The sequence below is a fragment of the Drosophila obscura genome, unplaced genomic scaffold (genome assembly GCF_018151105.1).
Source record: "Drosophila obscura isolate BZ-5 IFL unplaced genomic scaffold, ASM1815110v1 contig_216, whole genome shotgun sequence".
Classification (NCBI taxonomy): domain Eukaryota; kingdom Metazoa; phylum Arthropoda; class Insecta; order Diptera; family Drosophilidae; genus Drosophila; species Drosophila obscura.
In genome coordinates, this window is record NW_024542808.1 from 175,858 (window position 1) to 203,286 (window position 27,429).

At 40.2% G+C, this 27,429-nt stretch overlaps 1 protein-coding gene across 5 annotated transcripts in view; it reads left to right on the plus strand.

Moving 5' to 3' along the window:
- The window catches only part of LOC111074873 (unconventional myosin-VIIa), a 348,050-nt gene that overhangs the window by 41,915 nt on the left and 278,706 nt on the right, over positions 1-27,429 (plus strand). For 3 of the 5 annotated variants that reach the window (XM_041594221.1, XM_041594222.1, XM_041594218.1), the window contains 3 exons: positions 8,451-8,513; positions 9,185-9,292; positions 11,312-11,456. In XM_041594221.1, coding sequence (XP_041450155.1) covers positions 8,451-8,513; positions 9,185-9,292; positions 11,312-11,456 — 316 coding nt within the window. Of the gene's footprint in view, positions 1-8,450; positions 8,514-9,184; positions 9,293-11,311; positions 11,457-27,429 lie in introns of those variants that run through there. The other 2 variants (XM_041594219.1, XM_041594220.1) reach the window with 2 other exon arrangements.

The window sequence follows — 27,429 nt, forward strand, 5'->3', positions numbered from 1 at the left end:
TGAGAAGAGGGTTGAGCGACCGTTCTCCAGTAACATTTTTTTTTTTTTTTACTAATATTTTTATGCACGTTGACTGCACCATCATGTGGTCCATGCGACACCAAGCCGAAACCTGTTACGCGCGGAACCCAAGCAGAAACGCCCAACCGACCGACGAGCGCTGCCGCATGACGCGCGACGTTTGTTACCGAACCGATCGCGAGCATGCAGGAAAGATAGGTGTTAGGCTAATATTCGAGGAAAATTAAAGCTAAACACAACTCAAAGAGCTAAACATGCAAAGATAGCTACGAAATTGTACTAATTACGGGAAAGGTATGTTAGTATTAGTGATTTAAGAAGAGGAAGGGAATTAGTGGTGGATATTATATAGTAGAAGGATATTGAAGTCCGAGCATAGGACCCTAAACGGTTCATGCAAGGAATAATTTGATCTACAAAGTAGATGGAACAAAGGAATAAAGTTTTTAGTAGATCTAATAGGAATCGTAAAGTTTATGCGGCTCAACAAGTCAGGGATATCTACGTCACCCTTGACAGGTTGTGCATAAAAATCACACGAAGCATTTTTCTACGATTAACTAAGGTTAAAAGGTTTATTAAAAGCAATCTACAAGGGTAAGCTGGCAGTCTCACACTTGCATCCCAGCTAAGGCCATGCAGAGAAAAAAGTCAGAAGTTTTACTGGACTGGTTTTATACGGTCCTGGTGTACTTTGTCCTCAAGAGCCGTTCTCTAATATCGGACGAAGAAGCGAGATAGCGAGCGTTATATAGGGATCGTCAAACTCCTTTGACCCATGGCCTTATTTACCATGGTAGAAATGTGTTCAGAAAACTTTAACTTGTGGTCTAGTTTAACACCAAGATCATAAACCAAGGTAATTCTCTCAAGAGAACAACCGCAGAGGCTGTTAGGGGCGAAAAGAGGCTGTAGCGATATGTTACGGTCTAATAATGTGTATTTCATCTATACTCTATAAGAACTCTAAATCGACTGAATTTATTTTTTTATACCCGTACTCAAAAAAGGGTTAAGGGGTATATTAGATTTGTGGTAAAAGTGGATGTGTGCAACGCAGAGAAGGAAACGTTTCCGACCCCATAAAGTATATATATTCTTGATCAGCATCAATAGCCGAGTCGATATAGCCATGTCTGTCTGTCCGTCCGTCCGTCTTGTTGAGCGCCTGGATCTCAGAGACTATATGAGTTAGGGTAACCAAATTTGGTTTCCAGACTCATGTGATATCACACTGCTACAAGTGTATTTCAAAATTTCGACCCGGCCCCTTCCGCCCACACAAAGGACGAAAATCTGTGGCAGGCACAATTTTAAAGATACGATACGATAAAACGCAGTATCGTAGAGAATGACCGTATCTACCAGATTGCCGAATCTGAGTCAGATCGGATCATAATTATAGCCAGAATGGAGAAATTCATTTTCAGTTGCTTCCTCCCCCTGCCAGAGACGCTACTGATTCTCTTTCTCGCTCGCACACTCTGCTGCGTTCAGTGCGTGAACAACCCCTAGCGGAGGAGATGTAGAATATGAATGCTACATCTATAGTCTACATGTTAGATGTAAAAAATACATTGTGGATGTAGATAACAGATGTAGCAAACAAATTTAATTTTTTTTTTTAATTCTAAAATTCTGAAAAATCATAAGCTCAAAAATGTATATACTGACTGAGTACGGGTATAAGTAGAGTCGCGTCCCCAGAAGCGACTCACACGTTCCTTCTCGTTTTTTTTATTATAAATAACACTACTCAACAAAATTGAATTTTTTCTTTCGGCTGTGGACCAAAATGACTTTTTCTAATAGATTTCGGGATTTGAAAATGTTTTTAGTACTTATTTTTTTTATATATTAATTTTTTTTTTTTAAGAATTGGTAAAATGTGCTATTTTTTCATGGTTTTTTTCAGAGGTAGTGCTCTTATTTTTCACATAACTTAAGTATCTTATAACTGGTTGCATAGAACTTTGCAGTTCTGAAAAGCGGACTAACTTTTGAGGTTTGGATAACGAATTTTAGCTCCACCGTTTATGCATAGATTTTAATGAAAAATAGTTTAAACGACGCTTAATTAATGCATCCATCCAAAACTAAAAATGTTGGACAAGAATTTTTTTTTTATCCTGTAACATATTTTCACAAGACCATGACTGAAAGTTATTGAGTTCGGACTGCAAGCGAGAGTGAAATAAAATGTCCTTATACTGGACACAGAGTTAAACATTATCCACATACATGATTATTCGAGAGTTTGTTGATACTGAAGGCAGGTCATCAACAAAGAGTGTGAAAATAGGGGGCCTGGCTGCCTTGTGGCTCTCCAGAAGTAACCTTAACAGGTGAAGAAAAAGAGTTTTTGAAAGGGAAATCTATTTGAAAAGAATGGATGTAAACTCCAAAAAGGTCAAGTTTTTGTGCTAGAAAGGAGTAGTTTACAGAGTCGAATGCTCTACTGAAATCTGTGTAAATAACATCCGTCTGCAAACTACCTTTAATAATAAAAGAGGTAAACTCTAATAAATTTTTGGTTGTTAATCGTCGCCTTACAAATCCGTTCTGAGCTGGAGATATAAGTGATTTGCAGAGATATTGAAAATGTGGAGTTAACATTTTTTCAAAAATTTTAAGAATAGCGGATAACGTAGATATACCTTTATATTTATTTATTATATTATTATTATTATTATTATTATTATTATTATTATTATTATATTATTATAATTTATAATAAAAGATTCCTCATAGATCGGGGAAAGTATGAAGCATTAATTGATAGGGTGAGTAGTTTAAGCAGGTGTCGACACAGAGCGTCGGTACAGTACCTGAGTACACAACCTAATCGAAGTTCATGAAGAAGTAAGCTTTCATTTAACACGGGTCTGAAAATGCCGTTTGACCTTGGTAAACTGTATGGATACGGCTGACCAGAGTAGCTATCTTGGGATTAGGTTGTTTGGAACAATAAGGCAAAAAGATCGGCAATTGCCTCATCATTGTTTGCCGACGAATTAAGATATGATAGCGAGGATGGATGTGCGAACGTTCTACGCTTACTGTTTACGAAGCTGTAAAATTGTTTAGAGTCTCGTGAAAAGCATACCCTGCATCGAGATAGGTAATTTTTATAGCATTGAGCGTTAAGAATGGAGAAATTTGACCAAGCTATTACATAGCGAGAGAGAGAATAGTGAGAACCAACTTCTAGAAATTTTTACAAAGTCTTGAATTAAAGTTTTTTTTAGACAGGATAACTCTTTGGTAAACCAAGGTGTGAACCAGTGATTTGCAGAGATGTTGCAAATGTAGAGTTAAAATTTGCTCAAACATTTTAGGAATAGCGGAAAACTTAGATATACCTCTATAATTAATTGTAAAGGAGAAGAAACGTGTGAGTCGCCTCTGGGGACGCGACTCTACTTATACCCGTACTCAGTCAGTATATACATTTTTGAGCATATGATTTTTTAGAATTTTAGAATTAAAAAAAAAATTTTTTACATATTACATGTTTTTGCTACATCTGTTATCTACATATACATATACAAGGTATATTCTACATCTAACATGTTGATTGTACATGTACCATTTAGATTCTACATCTCCTCCGCTAGGGGTTGCTCGCGCACTGAACGCGGCGAGAAAGAGAATCAGTAGCGTTTTTCATGCCGGGGGAGACGGGGGAAGCAACTGAAAATGAATTTATTCATTCTGGCTGTAATTATGATCCGATCTGATTCAGATTCGGCAATCTGTTAGATAGGGTCATTCTCTACGATACTGCGTTTTATCGTATCGTATCTTTAAAATTGCGCCTGCCACAGATTTTCGTCCTTTGTGTGGGCGTAAGGGGGCGGGGCGAAATTTTGAAATACACTTGTAGCAGTGTGATATCACATGAGTCTGGAAACCAAATTTGGTCGCCCTAGCTCTTATAGTCTCTGAGATCTAGGCGCTCAACAAGACGGACAGACAGACAGACGGACAGACAGACATGGCTATATCGACTCGGCTATTGATGCTGACCTTCTCTGCGATGCACACATCCATTTTACCATAAGTACAATATAGCCCTTTTTTGAGTACGGGTATTAAAAGGAGATGCAATCCTCTCCAGAGATCCCTACACATTTTGTGTGCACTATGCTTTCGCAAAGCCAGCAAGGGATATTGGGCTGGTCATGGGTGATCTGCTTCATGGAGGTATTTTTGGCACAGACAACAGGAAATTCCATAATGATGTCTTTTATTTTTTTTTTATTTTGAGAAAAAAAAGTTCAAAACAATATAGCAATCAGATCAATGTGCAGAGCAAATCTCAGAGCGATGCTTAAAGCGAAATCGGTAAAAATAAGATGAGAGAGGAGAGTGGTTGCAGCAACAGCTTATAAGTGAGAGCGTTACTGCACAGAAAGTTACGAGAGTGAGAGAGAAAGAACAGCTATTGAGAGTTAGGTGATAGAGAGAGAGAGTGATAGACGGCAATAACTACGACAAAGAGCGGCTAAATGTAATGAGAGGGTGTACTTACGAAAAGCAACAACACAAACACACGACTTACCGACGCACAAAGTTATTTAAATAAGTTGTGTTTTTACACAATTATTAGGCATGCACCCGCGGTTTGATTTTAATGTAAGTTAGTTAGAGAGTTAATTTATAGATAAAAACACCGGCTGTTTAAGTAAAATAAAAGGAAAATGCGGAGCGCAAAACAAAAACTCGTCTGGTCACTACGAAAGAGAACGAAAAAAAACTTAAGAATCCAAGTTGCGGGTAACCTTAGGTTAGGTTTATAGGGCTGCTTGACCGAGGTCGAGGTCACTCGGAGGCATTGTGTCTAGGGAGGTTTCACGAACCATTCCGAGGCCTCTATAAAGAGCACCAGTTTCTCTAGAGGCCTGTTTGCCAGGCTGTCCAGGTCTTCGTAGAAGGCGCCGCCGAGTATTCGGTGACGCCTCCCCATAAGTGCAGGACAGTTGAAGAGAAGGTGCTGGATGCTCTCTATTTCCTCCTCGTCCCTGTAGCTGCGGCAGAAGTCATGGTGGGGCAGTCTGTACCTTGTGGCCATGCGGCCGATGACACAGTGCCCCGTTATAACTGCTGTCAGAGTTCGCACCCGACACTTCCTGAAGCTTAGGAGAGTCTTGGTGCGTTTAGGGTCATAGTGGGGCCAAAGCGAGCGAGAGATCTCACAGTTGGGTGTGGTGTTCCACCTTCTGTCCGTTCTCCTTCTTGCTCGGCCCATCATCAGCGAGATGATGTCTCGTAGTGGCCTCCGTATGTCGCTGACTGCGTCCGCCCTTGACTTGGCCGATCCAGCTCTGGCACACTCGTCCGCACTCTCGTTGCCCGCTATGTCGGTATGACCCGGAACCCACGTGAGTGTGATTGAGTGCGCGCTGATCTTGTTTAGCGCGTTAACCGTATCACGTACGAGTCTGCTTGTGGTCTTGCAGGATACCAATTCTTTGATGGCAGCCTGACTGTCGACGCAGATTGCTATGTTCCTCGGAGGTATCTCCAAAGTGTATACCAACTTAGCGGTTAACCCTAAGTCAAAATGTCTTCTATAGCGTTCTTGCTATTGTATTATAGAAACCTACATCAAAATATGTTTTACTGTTACTTGAGGAGTTAAGGGATATATTAGTTTTGTGGTGGAAGTGGATGAGTGTAACGCCCAGAACGCCGCATATAGTATCTATATTCTTGATCAGCATCAATAGCAGTTCGAAATAGCCATGCTCGTCTCTCTGTCTATCCCGATGAGCGCCTAGATCCCAGAGACTATAAGAGCTAGAGTAACCAGACTCCTCTGATACTTTTCGTGCTTTGGCCTGCGCGAATTTTTCTATTGTCTTGGATAAGTCAAGCTGAGTAGCTATCTCATTTTCAATAGACAATACAGCCAAAGAGTTCAACCTATCTTGTCACATCGTTGATCTTAGGTACGACTTTATAAGTTTTAGTTTTGAAAAACTAAGCTCCCTGCTGGCAAAGTTAGCAAAATTCTAAGAGAAATCCAAACATTGGGAAATACACCTGTAAGATTTTTTTCAACGATATATTAAAGAGCTTCCAATGGCCGTTTGATGGTTTCAGGTGTGATACTCCGTAATTGTTTTAACTCTTCATACAGCTCGAATCCATTAACGTCCGAGTCCTCTTCAGTTGTGAGAGCGGTGCTCAGCTCACGACATCTTGACAACAAAATAGTTTCCTTTTCAATGGACGCTGGGAATTCTTGCGATTTTGAATAAGGAGAAAAGTCGTATAAAAAACCCCATATATTCTCTTGATTTTTCATTTGCTCAAATCTTTCCGTGCCGTATCAACCAGAACAATAAAAAAATCCGTCCTGAATTGATCTTCTGGTGTGAAGTTTATAGACTCATCTTGACATTCGTATTCAAAAATTCTCTTCTTTCGTAGAATAGACGAGCCATCTTCTTTTCACTTTCCCGCCATTGTCCAATTTTCTCATGAAAAGCTTCATAATGAAATGCCGCTTTTGAGAATCGAGCGGAAATTGTATGTCCTCAGTCTCTGGTGGACCACGTATAATAGCTGCATCGACGAATTTAGATCGCAGAATTTCTGGCCATTGAGCTGGATCAGGCGAAATTTCGATTTTGTCAGAAACACTCACTTCATTCTCTAATTCTGCTGCACTATATCTTGACAGACATTGAGCAGTGTCCTCCTAGACATTTAGATTCTCGGATTCTCTGCTCAAATTAGAATTAATTTTGGCGGTTTCCCTATATAGAACAAAGTTGGATCGATTAGCGATTAGATTGATTCTTTATTGACTGTGGAGCCTCTTACTTTTTATCCTGAATTACGAATTTATCAATACTGTGCTTTTTTAGTTCAGAGTCTTTTTCTGCCGTTTTTTTTTTTCCTATTAGCCGCACCAGAAAGTTTCTTCATTCCACCCTTATTCATGACTTTCTTTGTTTAAACACTTAATTGTATAATTTAATATGGCGATAAACCACGTGGCGACAAAACAAGCAAACAGCTGATAGGGGGAACTGCGAGTCGCTTGCTGGTCTGGTAACACTGAACGTACGACAATAACGCGTCGACTCGATAGTCTGGCAACTTCGAAGCTTCGAAACGACGCTTAAAATGTAAATATTGAATAATTATAAATAAGAATATGTTAGTATTTTACCCAAGCGTACATTGGCCAAGTAGCCAAATATACACGAAAAATTCCGCCCTCAATGGAGGTATACAAATAGATACATAAGTATTATCAAAAAATTCACGTTGGGAATTTGGCGCCCCCTAAAATTTAGCGCCCTGGGCGACAGCCCCGCTTGCCCTGCCCTAAAACCGGCCCTGGCTAGCCCGCACTTAGAACGGCCGGTGTTGGTATGAGTCAAGAACAGATGTAGCGGAAAAATAGAAACATATTTTCTTCATATTTTATTTTATTTTATAATCAAAAAGGTCAATAGGCTTAAAGAGGATAAACTCAGTACAAGAATTAAAACGAGAAGGAACGTGTGAGTCGCTTCTGGGGACGCGACTCTACTTATACCCGTACTCAGTCAGTATATACATTTTTGAGCTTAGGATTTTTAAGAATTTTAGAAAAAAAATTTATTTTACATTTTTTTGCTACATATGCTATCATCTACATCTACATATACAATGTATGTTCTACATTTAACATGTAGATTGTACATGTTCCAATTAGATTCTACATCTCCTCCGCTAGGGGTTGCGCACTGAACGCGGCAGAGTGTGCGAGCGAGAAGGAAAGTGAGTTGTGATATCGTTTGCTGGATGGCGGGAAGGGGAAGCAACAGAAAATTAATTTCTTCATTCTGGCTATAATTATGATCCGATCTGATACAGATTTGGCAATCTGGTAGATATAGGCATTCTCTACGATACTGCGTTTTTAGTTTTATCGTATCTTTAAAATTGTGCCTGCCACAGATTTTCGTCCTTTGTGGGGGTGGAAGGAGGCGGGGCGAAATTTTGAAATACACTTGTAGCAGTGTGATATCACATGAGTAGGGAACCAAATTTGGTTACCCTTACTCTTATAGTCTCTGAGATCCAGGCGCTCAACAAGACGGACGGACGGACGGACGGACGGACGGACGGACAGACAGACATGGCTATATCGACTCGGCTATTGATGCTGATCAAGAATATATATACTTTATGGTGTCGGAAAATTTTCCTTCTCTGCGTTGCACACATCCTCTTTTACCACAAATCTAATATACCCCTTAACTCTTTTTTGAGTACGGGTATAATAATAAGTCGGATGCCAATTATGGCTTTTACGTATTCAATATATTGTACAAATTACATAGATAATAAACTCACATATACAACTAGATTGTTAATTACCCTATGTAAAAAATCGATTGGTGTCCCATACAAGAGAATCTTAGACTTACACCGGGTCAATACTTATTGCTGTAAATCCATATAAAAGCATAAGTATATATAATAAGGTAAGATTTAAACAAGAATATTATCTATTAATCCATATAATCTATTGGGAGCACTATACTTTTGATGTTGTTAAAATGCTGACCACATTTGACCAGTTTGCAATGCACAGAATAAATCATCTCTAGCCCCATAAGTTATACATATATGTACATTCATATATGCGTATCTGTTCGTTGGTCCGTCCGTCAACCTGTTCGTCGTCTGTCTGTCTATCCGAGCATCCCCGTAAGTCCGACCGTGTTTTCGCCAAGATATCACAGATCATAGAGCTAGAATTTGTATGCAGATTCTTGTGATATCACCCTGAAATAAAATGTTGTTTGTGTTGGTTGTTAAAAGACTTTATTTATCCATAGATTTTTATGAACGATAGCTTAAACTTAGAGTGCCTATAGGAATGAAATATAAAGATAACAATAAACTTATTTGGTGCGAGGTGCGTAATATCTGTCAGGTAAGCTTAAGTTACAGCTTAGCTTTTCAGAAATTTAAAGTTCTTCCAAAGTAGGTGTAGCATACTCAAGCTGTTTGTAAAAACCCAAGCTTACCTGAAAAATAACAAAAACTGCACAGTTCGAGCTAAACAGTTAAACAGCTGCCAAATATTTTTTTTTTAATTTCGAAAACAATTAAACAATAAGTACGTTAATATCTGTTTGTCTTATTAAAGGAGCATGTTCACAAATATCACGGCCAAAAAATGGGGTACTTAGACCCTCATGTATTTGCTCTAGCTGAAGCTGCTTTTAAAAGTATAGTTGATGATCAAATAAATCAGGTAAGATTATCACTTAATATCAAATGATCAAATTACCAGCTCGATTGCTTTTCTACGTTAGTAAAGATAAATATATATGAAACTTCCTTCTAGACTTCATATAGTTCATATAGCCTTGTCCATCTATCCGTCCCGTCCGTTTATTTGTTTCTGTTAAGATCAATCTTTTTACTGAATGTCGTATAGTCCAAACAGTTTGAACCACAGCTATATACGCTGTAATCGGAACTATTCGTTGTGAGTCATTGTGAGGGAAGTTTTTTTTTTTTTAATTTTTAAGGATAACACTAGTTTACACTAAAGAATATCGGCTGATACGATAAGTTATTTAACTAAGTAAGGAAACCCTACTCCTTATGTAAATGGCCGTCCGGAAGAGATGAGAATATAGGAATTGGGTAAGATAATCCATTAAATAGTAATGAGTGACACTACTCGACAAAATCGAACTTTTTTTTTCCTCAAGGATCCAAACCGACTTTTTCATTTGGATATGGGACTTTAATATTTTTCAAAGAATTATGGTTTTTTTTTAAAGCTTTTTTAAGAGGTGCGCTTCTTTTTTTCACATAAGTCCAGTATCTTACGTCTGGTTGTAAAGAACTTTACTTTGTGATTTCAGCTTACCGTCTGGAAAATATAAAGCAATGAAATGCAAAAATGGTGATTTTTGTGCATTATTTTTTACAAAATTTTGACTTTAAAAACTACCTCTGAAAAAAGCTTAAAAAAATACCAGTTTTCAAAAATTCTTCAAAGAAAGTTCTGCTATAGAAAAAAAAGTATCATCAAACCATTTCTAAGCCCAAAATCTTTAAGAAAAAGTTAGTTTTGCTCCTTGAGGAAAACTCGTGTCGACTAGTGTGATCTACGAGTCATCTTGCGTGAACGAGCTAAAATATTTTGCAATTTACAGTCAATAACATTCGTAAAAAGCGTTATCACTGTAAATGAGTAATTGGAGTTGAACAAACGAAATTGAAATAGTTTTTTGTTCGCCGTTTGGTAACTTTAAATTAAACTTCCAATCAGAGATCAATCTAAATCTTTAACTGCTCTTGGCGAATCGATGAATTGTATCAAAAAGGAGACAATGTAATTTTTGTTCGACAAATTTTTGATTTCATACTTAAAGCAATGATTTATCAGCGCCCTTAAAAATGTTTAGCTGTAGAGTATGTACAGCTGTCTGTACAGACATTTCCAAATGCCGCAGACATTTCCAGTATTCCAAATTTAGCATGTAATACCTTTTTGGAAAGCTTAATATATAAGCACTAGAACGCTAAAGAAATCCTTGCATTTGCATTCCATCTTCATGATTTACATGACTTAAGGAAAATACCCATCAAATCTGCTGTTCATAGAAATAGTAGTGCTGGGTGTAAATAATTAGCAAAAATTTAAAAACAGAACAAAGTAATTTAAAAAAGTTACCATAATTAAGTTTATTTCATTAATTAAATATTTTGATGAAAGAAAGTTTTGGACATAGCGGTAATTTGGATTTTGGAGCTTAAAAGAATCTGGACCGAGCCAGAGTTAGACCTAAGAGTTCGACTAAAAACTAAAGGCGGTATAGGAGGTATAATGGAACTGAAAACTAAGATTTATTCACTATCACTATTGTACTTAACCCAATTCTATAAGAAGTAGGCTGAAAGTCGATTTTGTATACAAAAAACGTATCTCTTATGGTACGTAACGTAACAGCAGAACAGCATCATGGGTAATTGTCTAAAGTTATGAAAAACAAAAAAAAATATACAAATGCAACGCGATTTCTTCTCTTTTCTATTGTTTACATTCCTGACTATCTAAAAAGGTATTACATGTTAAATTTGGAATACTGGAAGTGTTTGAAAAACGGTTCTGAAAGTGGTGAGGTGCGGCACTACTATTTTAATGAGAACAGCTGTATGTACATTGCACATCAGATCTGGAACCTGTTTTGTTCAACTTAGGTGTACTAATGATATAAATGTGATCTAATAATGCAACTTATTCTTTTATTTGAAGTCCTGTGTGATATCTGGCGAATCAGGGGCTGGAAAAACCGAGACCACAAAATTTATTTTACAATATCTATGTGCAATTACTTCTAACGCGTCCTCTTGGGTTCAGCAGCAAATATTGGAAGCCAATACTATTCTTGAATCTTTTGGTAAGTTTAAAATTCAATTTAAATCTTTCAAGGGTCTACGTATAGTCCAGTATGGCCCTTTGTTCTCCGGATGGTTGGTGGTGGGGGGTATGAACATTCTCGAGTTAAGTTGGGAGGTTTCGAAGTCCTTCAGGATCGAGGTATTTTAAGCAAAGTCATGAAGTTCCCCTGGCGTCCTCAACTTCCAGTGATGCCAGTACCGAGGCGCCCAGGTATCTTCCCCTAGCCCGTGAGAGAGCCGGACAGTTGCAGATGAGATGTTTCAGGGTTTCAGTTGCCCCGGATTCATCGCACTTCCTGCATTTGCCAATGTTGGTGGTGCCTAGTTTAACTATATGTGCCGCAGCAAGATAGTGACCTTTGAGAATTCCCACTAACATTCTGCAGTCCTTCCGTGGTAGGTGCAGTAAGTAGTGGCTGAGTTTTCCATTGCGCTCCTTGCACATGGTTCTCGAGGTTGTGCAGGTAGAGGTGCTCCAATGTATCTTCCCGTCTCTATAAGTCGCTTTGTAGCGTTTTCAGTTTTGGAATTGACCGCTGACGACTCCATGGAAAAGGTTGACCAAGTCATGTGGCCGATCTGTAAACTAAGCAGCACCCGCCACTTTTCTAATGGCGAATACTTCCGCCTGGAATATGCTGCATTGGTCCGGTAGCTTATAGGACATCCTTATCTCAGGGTCTGTGCAGTATATGCTCGCTCGCACTCCTTCAATCTAGTATCGAAAAATTGCGAAAGATGTGCGGATTTGATAACGAGAGTCTACTATGGGTCGATTGAAGACGCGGGCCGGTTCGAGACTGAGAGGAGATGTAAGAATGGATATCTGTGTTAAAAACACTGAAGCTTGTGGTAGTTTGTGACTGCTCCTACTATATCCAACCAAAGTTTTAAGTAAAACTACGTTATGCTTTTTAAAAAGCGGTTTGGAATATTTTGGGTAATGATGTGCACGGGTCTTGTTTTTCTGTTGCTGCCGAGCTTCGCCGTAGAATTGTATATATTGCAATATCCTGCTTGAGTTTTGTTGAGCGGTCATAAACGAATTCTCGGAGGACTACATGCCCACAGACTATCTCAAATCCGAGTTTTTGTACTTGCATAATGGTGGATGGTCGCTTGTGGGAACATGTTTGTGGGCTGTGGGCTATAGAATTTTTATTTCAATTGATTTTTTTTTTATTATACATATTATTTTATTTTTTATTATAAATAATACACTTTTTATACCCGTACTCAAAAAAGAGTTAAGGGGTATATTAGATTTGTGGTAAAAGTGGATGTGTGCAACGCAGAGAAGGAAACGTTTCCGACCCCATAAAGTATATATATTCTTGATCAGCATCAATAGCCGAGTCGATATAGCCATGTCTGTCTGTCCGTCTGTCTGTCCGTCTTGTTGAGCGCCTAGATCTCAGAGACTATAAGAGCCAGGGCAACCAAGTTTGGTTTCCAGACTTATGTGATATCACACTGCTACAAGTGTATTTCAAAATTTCGCCCTGCCCCCTTCCGCCCACACAAAGGACGAAAGTCTGTGGCAGGCACATTTTTAAAGATACGATAAATCTAAAAATGCATTATCGTAGAGAATGCCCATATCTACCAGATTGCCGAATCTGAATTAGATCGGATCATTAGTCGCTTCCCATGCCCCCTCCTGCCAACGACCAAGCAACTTATTTTCCTTCTCGCTTGCACACTCTGCCGCGTTCAGTGCGCGAGCAACCCCTAGCGGAGGAGATGTAGAATCTAAATGGTACATTTATAATCTACATGTTAGAAGTTGAATATACATAATATATGAAGATGTATATAACAGATGTAGTAAAAAAAATGTAAAATGGAAAATTTTTTTTTTTAATTCTAAAATTCTAAAAAATCATATGCTCAAAAATGTATATGCTGACTGAGTACGGGTATAAGTAGAGTCGCGTCCCCAGAAGCGACTCACACGTTCCTTCTCGTTCATATTGTGTACTTTACAAAAAAAAATTTTAAACTTTTCATTGTTAGATATTAGAGATCCATAAACATAACCAACCTATTAAATTGGCTTTTTGGAGTTTAAAAATTAAAAAAACGAGAAGGAACGTGTGAGTCGCTTCTGTGAAGGCGGCTCTTCTTGTATACCCATACTTAGTCAGTATATAAATTTGTGAGCTTAAGATTTATGTGGAACTTTAAAATATTTTACATTTTTTGTTGCTACATCTGTTATCTACATCTACAATTGAGCTTCGACATCAAACATGTAGATTATACATGTACCATTTATATTCTACATCTTCTCCGCTAGCGTGCACTCGCGAACTGAACGAAGCAGAGTGTGCGAGCGAGAAAGTGAATGAGTAGCGAGTTTCTTGCATGGGGAGACGGGGGAAGCAACTCAAAATGAATTTCTTCATTCTGGCTATAATTATGATCCGATCTGATTCAGATTCGGCAATCTGGTAGATATGGTCATTATCTAGTTTATCTAGTTATCTAGTTATCTAGTTTTATCGTATCTTTAAAATTGTGCCTGCCACAGATTTTCGTCCTTTGTGTGGGCGTAAGGGGGCGGGGCGAAATTTTGAAATACACTTGTAGCAGTGTGATATCACATGAGTCTGGAAACAAAATTTGGTTGCTCTAGCTCTTATAGTATCTGAGATCTAGGCGCTCATCAAGACGGACAGACGGAAATGGCTATATCGAATCGGCTATTGATGCTGATCAAGAATATAAATACTTTATGGGGTCGAAAACGTTTCCACTTTTACCAAAAATACAACATACGAACAATTTTAATTTACCACGAAGTATCATATCCAGAAGAGATTTGGTATCCGACATTTTTAGGATTTTCGACCCTCTTAGACTTTGCTCACCAGTTATGAAGTCAAAGATCTTCATTCAGCATATTACAATTTAAGTATTTGATTACACTAGTCAACACGATTTTAAGCGAACTTTTTCTTAAAGATTTAGGGCTTAGAAATGTTTTGATGATTTTTTTTTTTTTCTATAGCAGAACTTTTTTTCAAAGAATTTTTGAAAACTGGTATTTTTTTTAAACCTTTTTTCAGAGGTAGCGCTTGTTTGTTTTGTTTTGTTTTCACATAACTCTAGTATCTTACGTCTGGTTGTAAAGAACTTTGCTTTTTTGAAAAGATAAAAGAAAAGGTTGCGGGCCCAACTGCCAATTGGGAACAAAGCAAACGAAAAAGGGTTGTACATTTGGTACCTGATCGCGTTCCTTTGTTCCTTTTTTTTGTCATTTTTTCCATATTTTAGATTTGGTTAACAAGTTACTGAGAATATTAGCTTAAATAATGCGCTTTCGACGAAAGAGGAAATACATAAGCCACACTGTCCAATTTGATGAGAGGCACAGAAAATTGTCATTCTTAAAGTGCAACGAAATGATTTCAATAAGGAAATAAGGAAAATAAAAAGACATGAGTAGACACATAAGGGAAGTTCAATAAAAATTCAAAATCTTGAACCAAGATAGATTCTTACGAGTTGAAAGTCGATTAGAAGCGGAAAATATTTCGTTTGACGCCAAACACCCAATTCTTCTGCCATAAAACGATCCTGTTCTGAAGATGATCCTTGGTAAGATACACAAGGAAAACATGCACTGCGGTTCCCAGGCGTTGCTGACGGTAAAGACGGTATTAAACTCTCGACCATTAACACCGATATCGGACATCCCAAACGATATACCTGCTTTACCAGGACATTTGCTGATAGGAGAACCGTTAACCGCCCAAGCTGACAGTGAGCCATTCCAGCAATCCCAGTCTCGAAATTAAAGCATTCCTTCTGGACCCAATGGTCTAAGGAATATTTACAACAGTTGTAGAAGCGTCAAAAATGGAGGAGTTTATTGGCGAGCATTAAAGAAGGTTCATTAGTAATACTAAAAGAAGACAACACACCAGTATTATAATGGCCCCTAGGAAGAATCGTTCGATTGTTTCATGGCAGGCACAATTTTGTACGAATGGTCGAAGACAAAACAGCCAATGGAACTTTTAAATGGGAGATTCATTATGTAGTTCCATTGTTCAACGAAGACGAACCCACACATACATATACATCCAGTAGATGATTCCACAGAAAATGAAGAATCATTATAGACAGCCGAGAAAAAGGACATAATCTAATATGTTGTATTTTTATACCGGTACTCAAAAAGAATTAAGGGTTATATAAGATTTATGTGTGTGTAATGCAGATAAGGAAACGTTTCCGACCCCATAAAGTATATATATTTTTGATCAGCATCAATAGCCGAGTCGATATAGCCCTGTCCGTCTTGATGAGCGCCTAGATCTCAGATACTATTAGAGCTAGAGTAACCAAATTTTGTTTCCAGACTGTGATATCACACTGCTACAAGTGTATTTCATAATTTGGCCCGCCCCCTTCTGCCACCACAAAGGAAGAAAACTAAAAACGCTGTATCGTAGAGAATGACCATATATACCAGATTGCCGAATCTAAATCAGATCAGATAATAATTATAGCCATTATTATTCAGTTGCTTCCCGCACCTCCTCCAGCAAGAGACTACTCTACTCATTCTCTTTCTCGCTCGCACACTCTGCCTCGTTCAGTGCGCGAGCGCCCGCTAGCGGAGAAGATGTAGAATCTAAATGGTACATGTACATGATTCAATAAGAATTTGTTGCTCTTTGTATTGAGGGCTCCACACACAAGGACAATACTCCAATATCGGAACTAAAGAGACGTACAAGGTTTTAGTGACATACGGATCGTCAAACTCCTTTATATGGCTGTTAAACATAGCTCGTGATCGAAGAGCACTCCTAGGTCATTTGATTTTAAAATTCGATCCAGAACATGATGTCCTAGAGAATAGGAGACCAAATGAGGAGGTGCACTTAGAATGGTTCAAAAAAAGTTTGTTATTCGAACACCAAATATTTAATTCATCAAGGACAAGTAATAGGCGAGTATGCGAGTACCAATCAGAAATAGAAAAATAGATTTAAAGTCATCAGCATACATTAATGTAGAATAAATTGAGGGAGGTCATTTACAATCAGATTGAAAAGCAGCGGACCTAAATGACTTCCTTGAGGAACACCTGAGGTTACATTAACGACATTTGACAAAACATTAGTAAACAAAACACGCTGTGTACGGTTCGACAGATACGACGATATCCAATATCCTTGCTGAAATCTGTTAAAATTACATCCGTTTGCAAGCAGCTTTGATAGCCTCGGTTGATTAGAGACGAGAACTCTAGAAGGTTAGTCGATGTTGATCGATGTCTACAAAAACCATGTTGCGACGGGGATATTAAACTACAGAATGCGTGCTGCAACTGATGAGAACCGAGTTGCTCGAACAGCTTTGGAATTGCAGATAGTTTTGCAATACCGCGGTAGTTTTCGATGTTAGATCTGGGCCCTTTTTAATGATGAGGAATTAGCTAGGATTCGTTCCAAATCACGGGGAGGCGAGAGTACTCCAGAGATAAATTAAAAAGGAAGGTCAAAGGTTGAGATAGGGCTTGAGCAAAATATTTTAGAATGCAGCTCGCAACTTTTTCCGGACCCGCAGAGAAAGAGATGTCAATCGATGACAAAAAGTGCGCTTTCTTCGAAGAAAGAAAGAAAGACGTTGTTTGCATGAGGTAGATGGTATGGATAAGGGGTGGATGGATCGCAGGTATGCGATGAGTATGTCGATTGAAAGAAGGTGGAAAATAAATTTGCAATACCTTAAGCTGAAGATTCTGTTTTATCAAGTAAATGAAGGGTAGGAGGGAACGCGTTAGACTTACGTTTTGAGTTAACGAACGAAACTTTTTGGGATCATTTCGGAAATTTTTACTACATTGGGAAAGATATTGGTTATAACATTGACTATTGACAGTAAGAAATTGTGCGCGAACAGAAGAATATTGAGCAAAGACAGATATAAAACCAGGTTTCTGGTACTTTTTGTAGAACCAAGATCCGATGGTCTGACTGGACCATCATTGTCTATTACAAAACGAGCACATTTACAATGGAAATTACTAAAATTTTACACAACTTACACAAGTGGACCCATGCACTAGTATGTATCAGCACATCAAACATATAGAAATATAGCATATAGCAAAGGTAAGGGTAATCAAACATCATTGATGGACTCAACGATCAATGTGATAAAAAAGGACGAAATTTCGAATTCCAAGAGACTAAGCCACATTGAAGAATTTATCACCGAGTCAAGAGGGCGGGCTGATCATTTCGCCGCGTTTCAATAGTACATAACATTCGCTACTTAATTGACTCTGCTATACGCCAATCTGCAATGAATGCAAGCTGAAATCATCAACGTCTTGACAGATATACGACACAGCACGGTAAACACTGTGTTAATTTACGTAGTAGATACGGAATCATTTAAAACCGCGACAAGTTTTCCCAGTAACTCCCGATAATATGCTTATGGTGTATCAGATGATGAAAGCTGAAGGCACGATAATAGATGGTCATGCAAACATCAAAGTTATGTTTCCATTAGTCTCAGCATACGAACTGGAAATACACAAACTGGCATAAATCCCACTACCAACTGAAAATGGGATACGTATGTTCGAAGTCAAGACACCGTACATCGATATCAAAGTGATTTCAAAAATTGCCATCCAACAGCAAACAATGATTTTGTATGCTACAATAATAGCATAATAGCACCTTCAAAGAATGATGAAATACTAAACTACAAGGAGCTGTATCAAATGGAAACAAGGCTGCTATAAGTTTCCACAAAACACTGACAACACCCGTGAGGATCGAGGAGATTTTAGCAAAGCAAGAATATCCCCTGGCGTGCTCCTGGATGCATCTTCCAGTAATGCCAGCATCGGGGCGCCAAGGTATTTTTTCCTTGCCCGTGAGAGAGCCGGGCAGTTGCAGATTAGATGTTCCAGGGTTTTGATAGCCCCATATTCATCACATTTCCTGTAGTTTCCACTGTTGGTGATGCCTAGTTTGACTGTACGTGCCGCAGCAAGTGACCTTTGAGTATTCTCACCAACACTCTGCAGTCCTTCCGTGGTAGGTGCCGTAGCTAGTGGCTGAGTTGCTCTCCTTGCACATGGTTTTCGCGATTCTGCAGGTGGTGGTGCTACTCCACTTGCTTCTGGCCCGTTTCTCTAAATCGCTATGTAGCGTTCTAAGGGAGATAGGCACGTTCTCAGTTCTGTCGGTCGCCAGCCCGACGCCGCCCTGAGCCAGAACGTCCGCCATCTTGTTATCATCGATTCCTTGGTGGCTGAGAACCCAGTAGATTTTGTCGTGCTTAAGAAATCTTATGCCTCCCTGCATGTCAGGACATTTTTGAACTGATCGCTGACGACTGCATGGATCTTATCGCCGCCTGGCTGCCCACGTGTCCAGTTTGACAGCGTGGTGTGAACTGAGCTGCCGTAGACTTAGCTGCCTCTGTCGCTTTTCGTGTGGCGAAGTCTGAAATATGCTGCATTGGTCGTGTAGCTTATAGGATAGCCTTATCTTAGGGTCTGTAGAATATATTCCCGCTCCTACTCTTTCTTCCATCTTGGAGCCGTCTGTGTAGATGTTGGGGTGTTGAGTCTGATCCCGACCCTCTTTCCAGTCGTCGGGTCCCATGAATTAGGTTGTTTCGACATCCAGGCAAGTTCTGGGGATCATTTAATCAGAGTCACTAACCATGTCTCGACCAATTGAACTGCCCGAATCCTTGTAGCGACATGTTGCCTGATGCAGGCGTTGTGATGCCTTTCCTGCAATCAGTTGAGCGTGGATGTCCAGGGGGTCGATTCCGAGTATGGATTCGAGTGCTTTTGTTGGGGTTGACCTCAGCGTCCCAGTGATGCAGAGAAGTACCGGCCCCTGAGTTCTCTCCATAAGCTTGTTGTAAGTCTTCTTTTCCATAGCCTGCCACCACACTAAGACTCCACACAGCAGAGTCGGTCGCACCACCGAGATGTAGATCCAGTGCATTAGAGCAGGTGATAGATCCATGCCGGCATGTATCTCTTGGTAAAGAGGATGAGGTCCGTCTCGTCCGCGTTGGTACTGAGTCCTACTTTTTCCGCCCACTCACATATTTCCCTGAGTGTTGATATTATTATGGAACTGAGGGTCGACGGACATACTCCCATAATAATTATGCTAATGTCGGCTTATCGGTCTATAATCCTTGGGGCTCTTATGATCTTTATAATTATCATTATAATAGTTCATTTGGTCAAGAAGCGGTACACAACTAGGAACACGTCTCAGCAAAGGCCACTACCCACTACAGCGGCAAATGGAGGCAACACATCAAGTCAACCATTTACAATGATTTACATTAATGTTGGTTGAATATACTATGTTCAACGGCCGGGAGGATGTTCGATTTGGATTAGACATCAAACCGTATGGTTCGACCTTAATGAATTTCCAGCCATTAGGTACTAAGAGTTCCCAGCAACACAAATAAAACCGCTGACCTTAAGAAATATACAACAGACAGCTGGATGCATATGTATGCACACAGTATACAGTGCTCCCCACAACTAGATTTAGATTTATTTTTTGAAGAGGACCACCAACTATCTGCTAATATAAACTATGTTTAAAATTAAAGGAAAAAAAATGGGATATAAGAAATAATTAATAACTAGAGGATTGTAGGTACGGGTATATCTTACTGGCTATAATTTTAAGGGATAATTCAGGGGATAGGGTATGATGAAGATTATTATAATTAGAGCATAAAATTCGAAAAGGGTCGTGTTGAGCGTAATTAGACCTACAGAAGGATAAACGAAACGGACGAAAGGTACGGTTAGGTCTAAGGGGAACAGAGAAGTCAAGCTGACCAAGAAGTGATTCTAAGTCAACAAGACCAACCAGGAATTTGTGTAGAAATATAACGACGTTACAAATAGCCTCGATTTATAAGGTGGCAAGAAAGAAAAAGAATTGTTTTTGTACCGATTCGAGAAGTCATAAGTTTTCATTTAGAAAGTATAAAAAAAAGGAGTTTTTAGAACACAAAATTAGCAACTCATTAAGGTCGAGTTAAAGGCGTTTGTGCAGGTACCAATCAGAGTGGGAGAGATAGATTTTAACATCGTCAGCGTACTTTAGTGTAGAAGAGAATGTTATAACTTGAGGAAGGTCATTCACAAATAAGATAAACAGAAGTAGACCTAAATGACTACCTTGTGGCACTCGTGATGTAACATTAACAACATTTGACAACACATTACTAAACAAAACACGTTGTGTGCGGTTAGAAAGATATGACGAGATCCAGTTTAGAAGATGTTTGGGGAAACCAATTAAAGAAAGCTTGTGAATGAGCAGTGAATGGTTCACGGAGTCAAAATCCTAGCTAAAATCCGTGAAAATTACTTCTGTTTGCAGTGAGCTTGGAAATCCTCGGTTAATTGCAGATGAGAACTCGAGAAGGTTTGTCGATGTTGATCGATGTCTACAAAAACCATGTTGTGACGGGCATATTAAACTACAGCTTGCGTGTTGCAACTGATGAGTGACGAGTTGCTTGAGCAGCTTTGGAAAAGCAGATAGTTTTGCAATACCTCGGTAGTTCTCAATGTGAGATCTTGAACCCTTTTTGAGCAGCGGAACGATGTAGGATTCGTTCCAAATCACTAGAAGACAAGACCGTACCACTGATAGGTTGAAAAGATATGTCAATGGTTTTCATAAGGACTGGGCAAAGTGTTTTAAAATACAACTTGGAACCTTGTCTGGACCCGCACAGAATGATATGTCAATCGTTGACAAACCTTCTAGAACCTCACTTTCCTCAAATAAAGGCAGAAAAACGCTGTTTGCATTAGGTAAATGGTAGGGATACGGAGTGGATTCGTGGTAGATATGTGTAGAGTACGTTGATGGGAACTAGGTGGAAAATAAATTTGCAATACCAGCAGCAGAAGATTCTGATGGGTTTTGATAATGAAGGGATGGAGGAAATGCATTGGACTTACGTTTAGAATTTACGAACGTATAGAATTTTTATGGATCACTACGGAAATTTGTACTACACCGAGAAAGGTATTTATTATAGCACAGACTATTAACAGTAAGGAATTGATAACGAACAGAGGAATATTGGGCGAAGACAGACATAGATCCAGTATTGAGATACTTTTTAAAGAGCCTTCTTTTTCTATTCTTTAAATAAGACAAATTCTTGGAGAACCAGGGAGGTTTTGACGAAACAGTTTTGATAACAGGAATATATATATTAATGGCGTCGTTAATAGTATCATAGAACGAATTGACTGTTTCGTCAATGTTCGGGAACACGTGGAGAAAAGACCAGTCAATGTGCGAGAGGTGAAGATTTAGCTCAGCAAAATTAGTTTCCGAAAACACTGTATGCGGCCGGGTGCCATGGGATTGGGCAGCGCAACTGGATCGGACACACTCAAGGGATATGGCTAAAGTTGGATGGTAGGGGCCTTCAGGAAGTGATACTGGACTTACTCTGGAGACCGTAGCTAGAGCAGCATCACAAGCAAACATAAGGTCTAGGGGTCTGTCCCTACTATTTCTTATTGAATTGATTTGGACAAGGGAGATAAACTTAGGAACGAAAATTTCATGATCATAGACGGAAGAGTTAAGCCAGGTTTCAGTTAAAGCGACAGCGTCAAAGTCAAAAGAGTCACTATTCGTATGTATTTGACACAATTTGCCTAACAGACTGCGTACGTACTGATAATGAGTGATAAAAAGGTTATTTAGTTTTTTGAACTACCAGGGACAGTAATATTGGGACTCTGGATAGAGTCTTTATGTAGGAACTCATGCATAATTTTATGCTCAGGCCAAATAGACGGATCTAGTGATCTAGATAGTAAAGAATCAGGAAAAAGAATCTTAAAGGAGAAAATATTGCGCTTATGTCTAAAAATGAATTTGGTCACAATTATGTTATTAAGCGAGGCGTTAAGTCTAGATCAAAGATGTTGTTTAACATCCTCTCTTGTAGCCTCCGGTATAAGAAGGGAGACAAAGATAGCATTTCGAGGTACAACTGCTCTTAGTTGAAGTCCCGAGCGAGAGATAGAAGGTGGAGCCACTCCCAAAAGAAATCTCGTGGCAGAAACGATGGCAGCGTCGGTAGCAACGGAAGGAACAGGAACGGTGACAGGAACAGAGGGGACATCATCAGTAGCAAGCACGTCATCACTGGGAGCACTCACAGCGGTGACGACAGGGAATGATGTAACTGCATCATTGATATTCGGTGTAAGAAACACCGGAGCGACTGATGGCGGATTGAATAACGGCGAGGCATGACATCTCGGAGTAGCAAAGAATTCCCACACTAAGCAGAGAAAAATCGCAAATGGAGAGATTGGCCGAGAACACGCCAAAGAGGAAGAAGGGAGCAGTGGGCACTCGGGAACCCTTGCCTTACCGATGTAGTCCCGGATCTACTGCGTTGTCTCCCGAGTGGTGCCGTTGAGCTCCAACGGGAGAGCACCTTTGGCTGTGCGCTTCACCCTGCGCACCCTTTCGCTTTCACTCTTTAGTTTGTCGCCCTGGCCTCGAGTGACCACATTCAAAATCTCAGCATACGTCATCTTATCCGATGGCTCGATGATGATGGCATTCGGACGATGCCTCGGCGTCACGCTCGGCGATGACTCGATTTAAAAGCCTGCGTCCAGCGCTTGGCGGCACTCAGCGCGCCATTATCAGCCTTCCAACGATCGTTACAAGGAACGCCGTTTCCGCTGTGAAGGTAAAGGTACCCTGGTCAGTTTGGTGGATCGGGGAGCGCATTCTCCCACAGAAATGTTTCAATTGCTTGGAGCTTGGGCATATCGCAGCGAACTGTGGTAGCGCAGTGGACAGAAGCGGTTGGTGCTTTCGTTGTGGGGGCGGAGACCACAAGATTCGAGACTGCCGCAAGGGGGCAAAGTGCTTCTATTGCTCCGGCATCGGAAGGCCGTCTAACCAGCTGGTGGTGTGGTGGTTTGCAATGGCACCCAAAGCGCAGCGGACAGAAAAAAAACACCGGCCGTGCTTAGATTTTATCAAATAAATCTGAACCATTGGAAGTCTGCAAGCGACTTGCTCACCCAGGCAGTGCGCGATGAGTGGTCGGATGTCGCCATCATCAGTGAGCCATACAGACTCCCAGCAGAAGGATGCTGTGGTCCATAGCTCGTCGGGAAAAGCAGCGATTTGGTCCTGCGGCCTACCATGCATACTGCCAACATCATACGTAGCGTATAGCCACTTTGTTCGTGCTAAATTGCCGAGCTTCTGGGTCCACAGGCCTACCTTCCACCTAGCCTGAGTCGCCAAAGCTTTGCATCAGCCATAGACGATCTAGTTAACGATGCCAGAGACCAAAAGCCTGCCATAATTTCAGGGGGATTTCAATGCGTGGACCCAGGAGTGGGGGAGTGACATCTCCAAACCTTCGGGTTCCTGACTTTTTGGAGACGATGAGCGGAGCGACAGTCGGAGGCTCAGCGCAGCAAATGGCCACCCAGCTCTCAAATCAGCTCCTGCTCGCATGCGCTTCTAGCATGAGCCGAACGAAGATGTTCAGGGGCAAGCAGTCTCCGACTTACTAGTGGAGCAACGAGATGGCGAAGGCAAGGCGCACCTGCCTGTCCGCCAGAAGACGATACCAAAGAGCACATAGACGGAATGACAGCGATTGGCCGTGACTACACCTGGCCTATGGAGTTGCCAGGAAAACGCTGAAAATAGTTATCAAGAGGAGCAAGCGGGAGAGCTTCTTGCAGCTCTGCGACTCAGCCGAGCATGACCCATGGGGACGAGCTTACAAGACGGTGATGAAGCGACTACACGCCAGTAACGCAAGAGCGCGTTCTGATCCAGTTAAACTCCGAGGTGTTGTTCCAAAAACCTGGTTGGAGCGATAATAGGAGACGAAGTGGCACGGACAGCAATAACCAATTTTTTCGCTTAGGAGTTATGTATGTATGTATTAGTGATTTAAGAAAAGGATGGGAATTAGTGGGTGATATTATAGGGTAGAGGGATTTATAGTCCGATCCTTAACGGTTCATGCAAGGAATTATTTGATCTACAAAGTGGAAGAAACAAAGGAATAAAGTTTCTAGTAGATCTTATAGGATTCGTGAAGTCTACGCGATCATTAAAATATCTTAGACCTGACCTTCAGACTTTTGGGCCCGGACCCGTGAAGTTAGAATTGTAATAATTGTTTAGTCGTAAATAAATATAACATGTTTCCATACCAGATTATACTTAGAACCATAGCTCGCAAATAACTGTCAACACTTTTGCCACTGCGGTCTGTGTCACCACAGACACTCGCTTCCGCTCTGACAGAACACTTTTGGTCTCTTCGCTTGTGTTAGCTGTTTCGTGTCTTCGGGTTGAGCCGAGACACGGTCGTGTCTCACAATAACAACTTAAAGAGAGATGAGCGAAACAAAACAAAACAAACAAACAAATGGCCATTTTTTTCAGACACCCCGAAAGTATTGACCGTTTTTTGCGAGCTATGGTTATAGCCTAATTAAGAAAGGCTATAACCCTAAGTAAACAATCTTACTCATAAGAATTGTATATAATCTTCGCAGTTTACCAAATAAAATCAGTACGAAAGAAATCTCTGACGTATTCACATCTCCGAAGACCAATTCGTTCAAGTACCGATTGCGGCGACATTTGGTCGCTGGTACATGAACCGGTGGCATACACATTTTATTGTGGAAGATCCGAACAGTTCTTTGTTTTTAACTCGTACTCTCCACTTAATAATCTGGTAGGGAGAACGAGAAAGCAATACACAAATTGAATTTGCTTCGCCCTTTGCCTGAAAATCTTTAGTTGTATGTGTGCGTACGTTTCCTTTCACTGAAATAAATTTGTTTCAGATTTAACAAGAGAACTTGTTGCGCCAGATAAAAGGAAAATTTTCGTTAAACATATTTTTTGGTAACGCAGCCAAATGGTCTGTAGATCAGCGGTGCCCAGGCCCATTGCTCCGCGAGCTCTTTTTTTTTATAATTGCTCTCAGCATAGGAAACTAATTCTTGTATTCATATCCAGCTTGTGCTGTGTACCAGCATACCGAGAGCACAACACATACACACAACTTTGTGTGTATGCGATGCGTTCAACAAAAACCGATTTTGTATCTTCTATGATTCTTCTTACCCCGACTTATGTTATGATTTTGTTGTTGTACTTTCTTCGAGTTTGCACTGTTCCCTTATTGGTATTTGTGTTTTTGTTTTTGAGTAGTGGTGAGTGCTCCGCCGTAAGCTGATTTTGGGCACTCCTGCTGTAGATCATAGTCATCTCGCGCCTTTCTTTCTTTACTTTGCTTGCATTCGCTCTCTATCTCTCGATTTCTCGCTCGTATCAGTACACGGGTAAATCTGCCCGCCTGCCCTTGAACTCAGTCTGGTCCTCATATCTTAGACCTGATCTTCAATCTGACACAGTCTTGAACCGACCCCGCGTCTTTAATCCACCCATCGTGAACTCTAACAGGCAGTCCATCAGCCCGAACCCAAGAGGCTGCACTAGGCAGTCACAAACCCAGGACCCTGCACTAGGCAGTCCATTAGCCCGAACTCAAGAGGCTGTACTAAGCAGTCCATCAGCCCGAACGCAAGAGCAGTCCACCAGCCCCCAGCACAACTAGCAAGACAATTGTAAACAAGTAAAACGAATAAAGGCATTAATAATAACCAAAACAACAGAAGTTATCGCGTCACCAATTTTCCCACCTTGCCTACTGCTCTTTCGGTTACTTCCAGGCCAGCCCCGAACCTTAAGTTCCAGCAGATCTAAAAATTTCTTATAGAGGACCCTGGACAGGCTGATGCATATCCCAGCCTGAAATAGGTATCTTACAACAGAACAATCAATCGTATTTTTTATAATCTCCCAAATCTACGCTACTGAAAAAGCTCAGTAGCTCAACACATATTTTCTCAGTGAAAAAAAAAACCGAATGCGCATAGCCGAAGGCACTCACTCAATTCAGAGACATGGGAACGAAACTTGCTGATAATAATCCGCAGTGCTCGGATTCGGTTTTTAGTGATTCGGGGTGAATCGAATCTTACTGAAAGCAGGATTCGTGATGATCGAACGGATTGAAAAAGCGAGTATACTTTGATTATATAAATTATGTCGATTCATGCGACCTAGGACGTTTCAAATCGAAGATTCAACTGTTTCATTCTCTACGATACTGCGTTTTCAGTTTTATCGTATCTTTAAAAATGCCACAGATTTTCGTCTTTTGTGGATGCGAAAGGGAGTGGGGCTATCACAGTCTGGAAACCAAATTTGGTTGCCCTAGCTCTTATAGTCTCTGAGATCTAGGCGCTCAACAAGACGGACAGACAGACAGACAGACAGACAGACAGGCAGACAGACGGACAGACGGACAGACAGACATGGCTCTATCGACTCGGCTATTGATGCTGATCAAGAATATATATACTTTATGGGGTCGGAAACGTTTCCTTCTCTGCGTTACACACATCCACTTTTACCACAAATCTAATATACCCCTTAACTCTTTTTTGAGTACGGGTATACAAATTTTGTGTAAATACATGTCCGAATACAGCCGAATGTGCATAGAGGAAGCCACACGAACTCCGTCTTTTAAGATATTTTTGAGAAAAAATAACAAAGTCCGACTACCAGAAAGTTTTTGCACGTAAATTCTTTATAATTCGCGGTCAAGTAACAGTTTTTTTTTTTGTTTTCAAAATGGGCTTCTGAATTAAACATATACCCAAATTTTCTCTAGCTTTTGTTAAAGAAAATGTTTTGACCTCGATTGGCAAGGGTCAAACGTTAAACGATATCAAAAATTTTTCCCCTCGTTTTATAATCTTTTTTCAACAAAAAATGTTGACTTTCGGCCCATTCTAATAAGTATAGTTTTTATTTTGTGAAT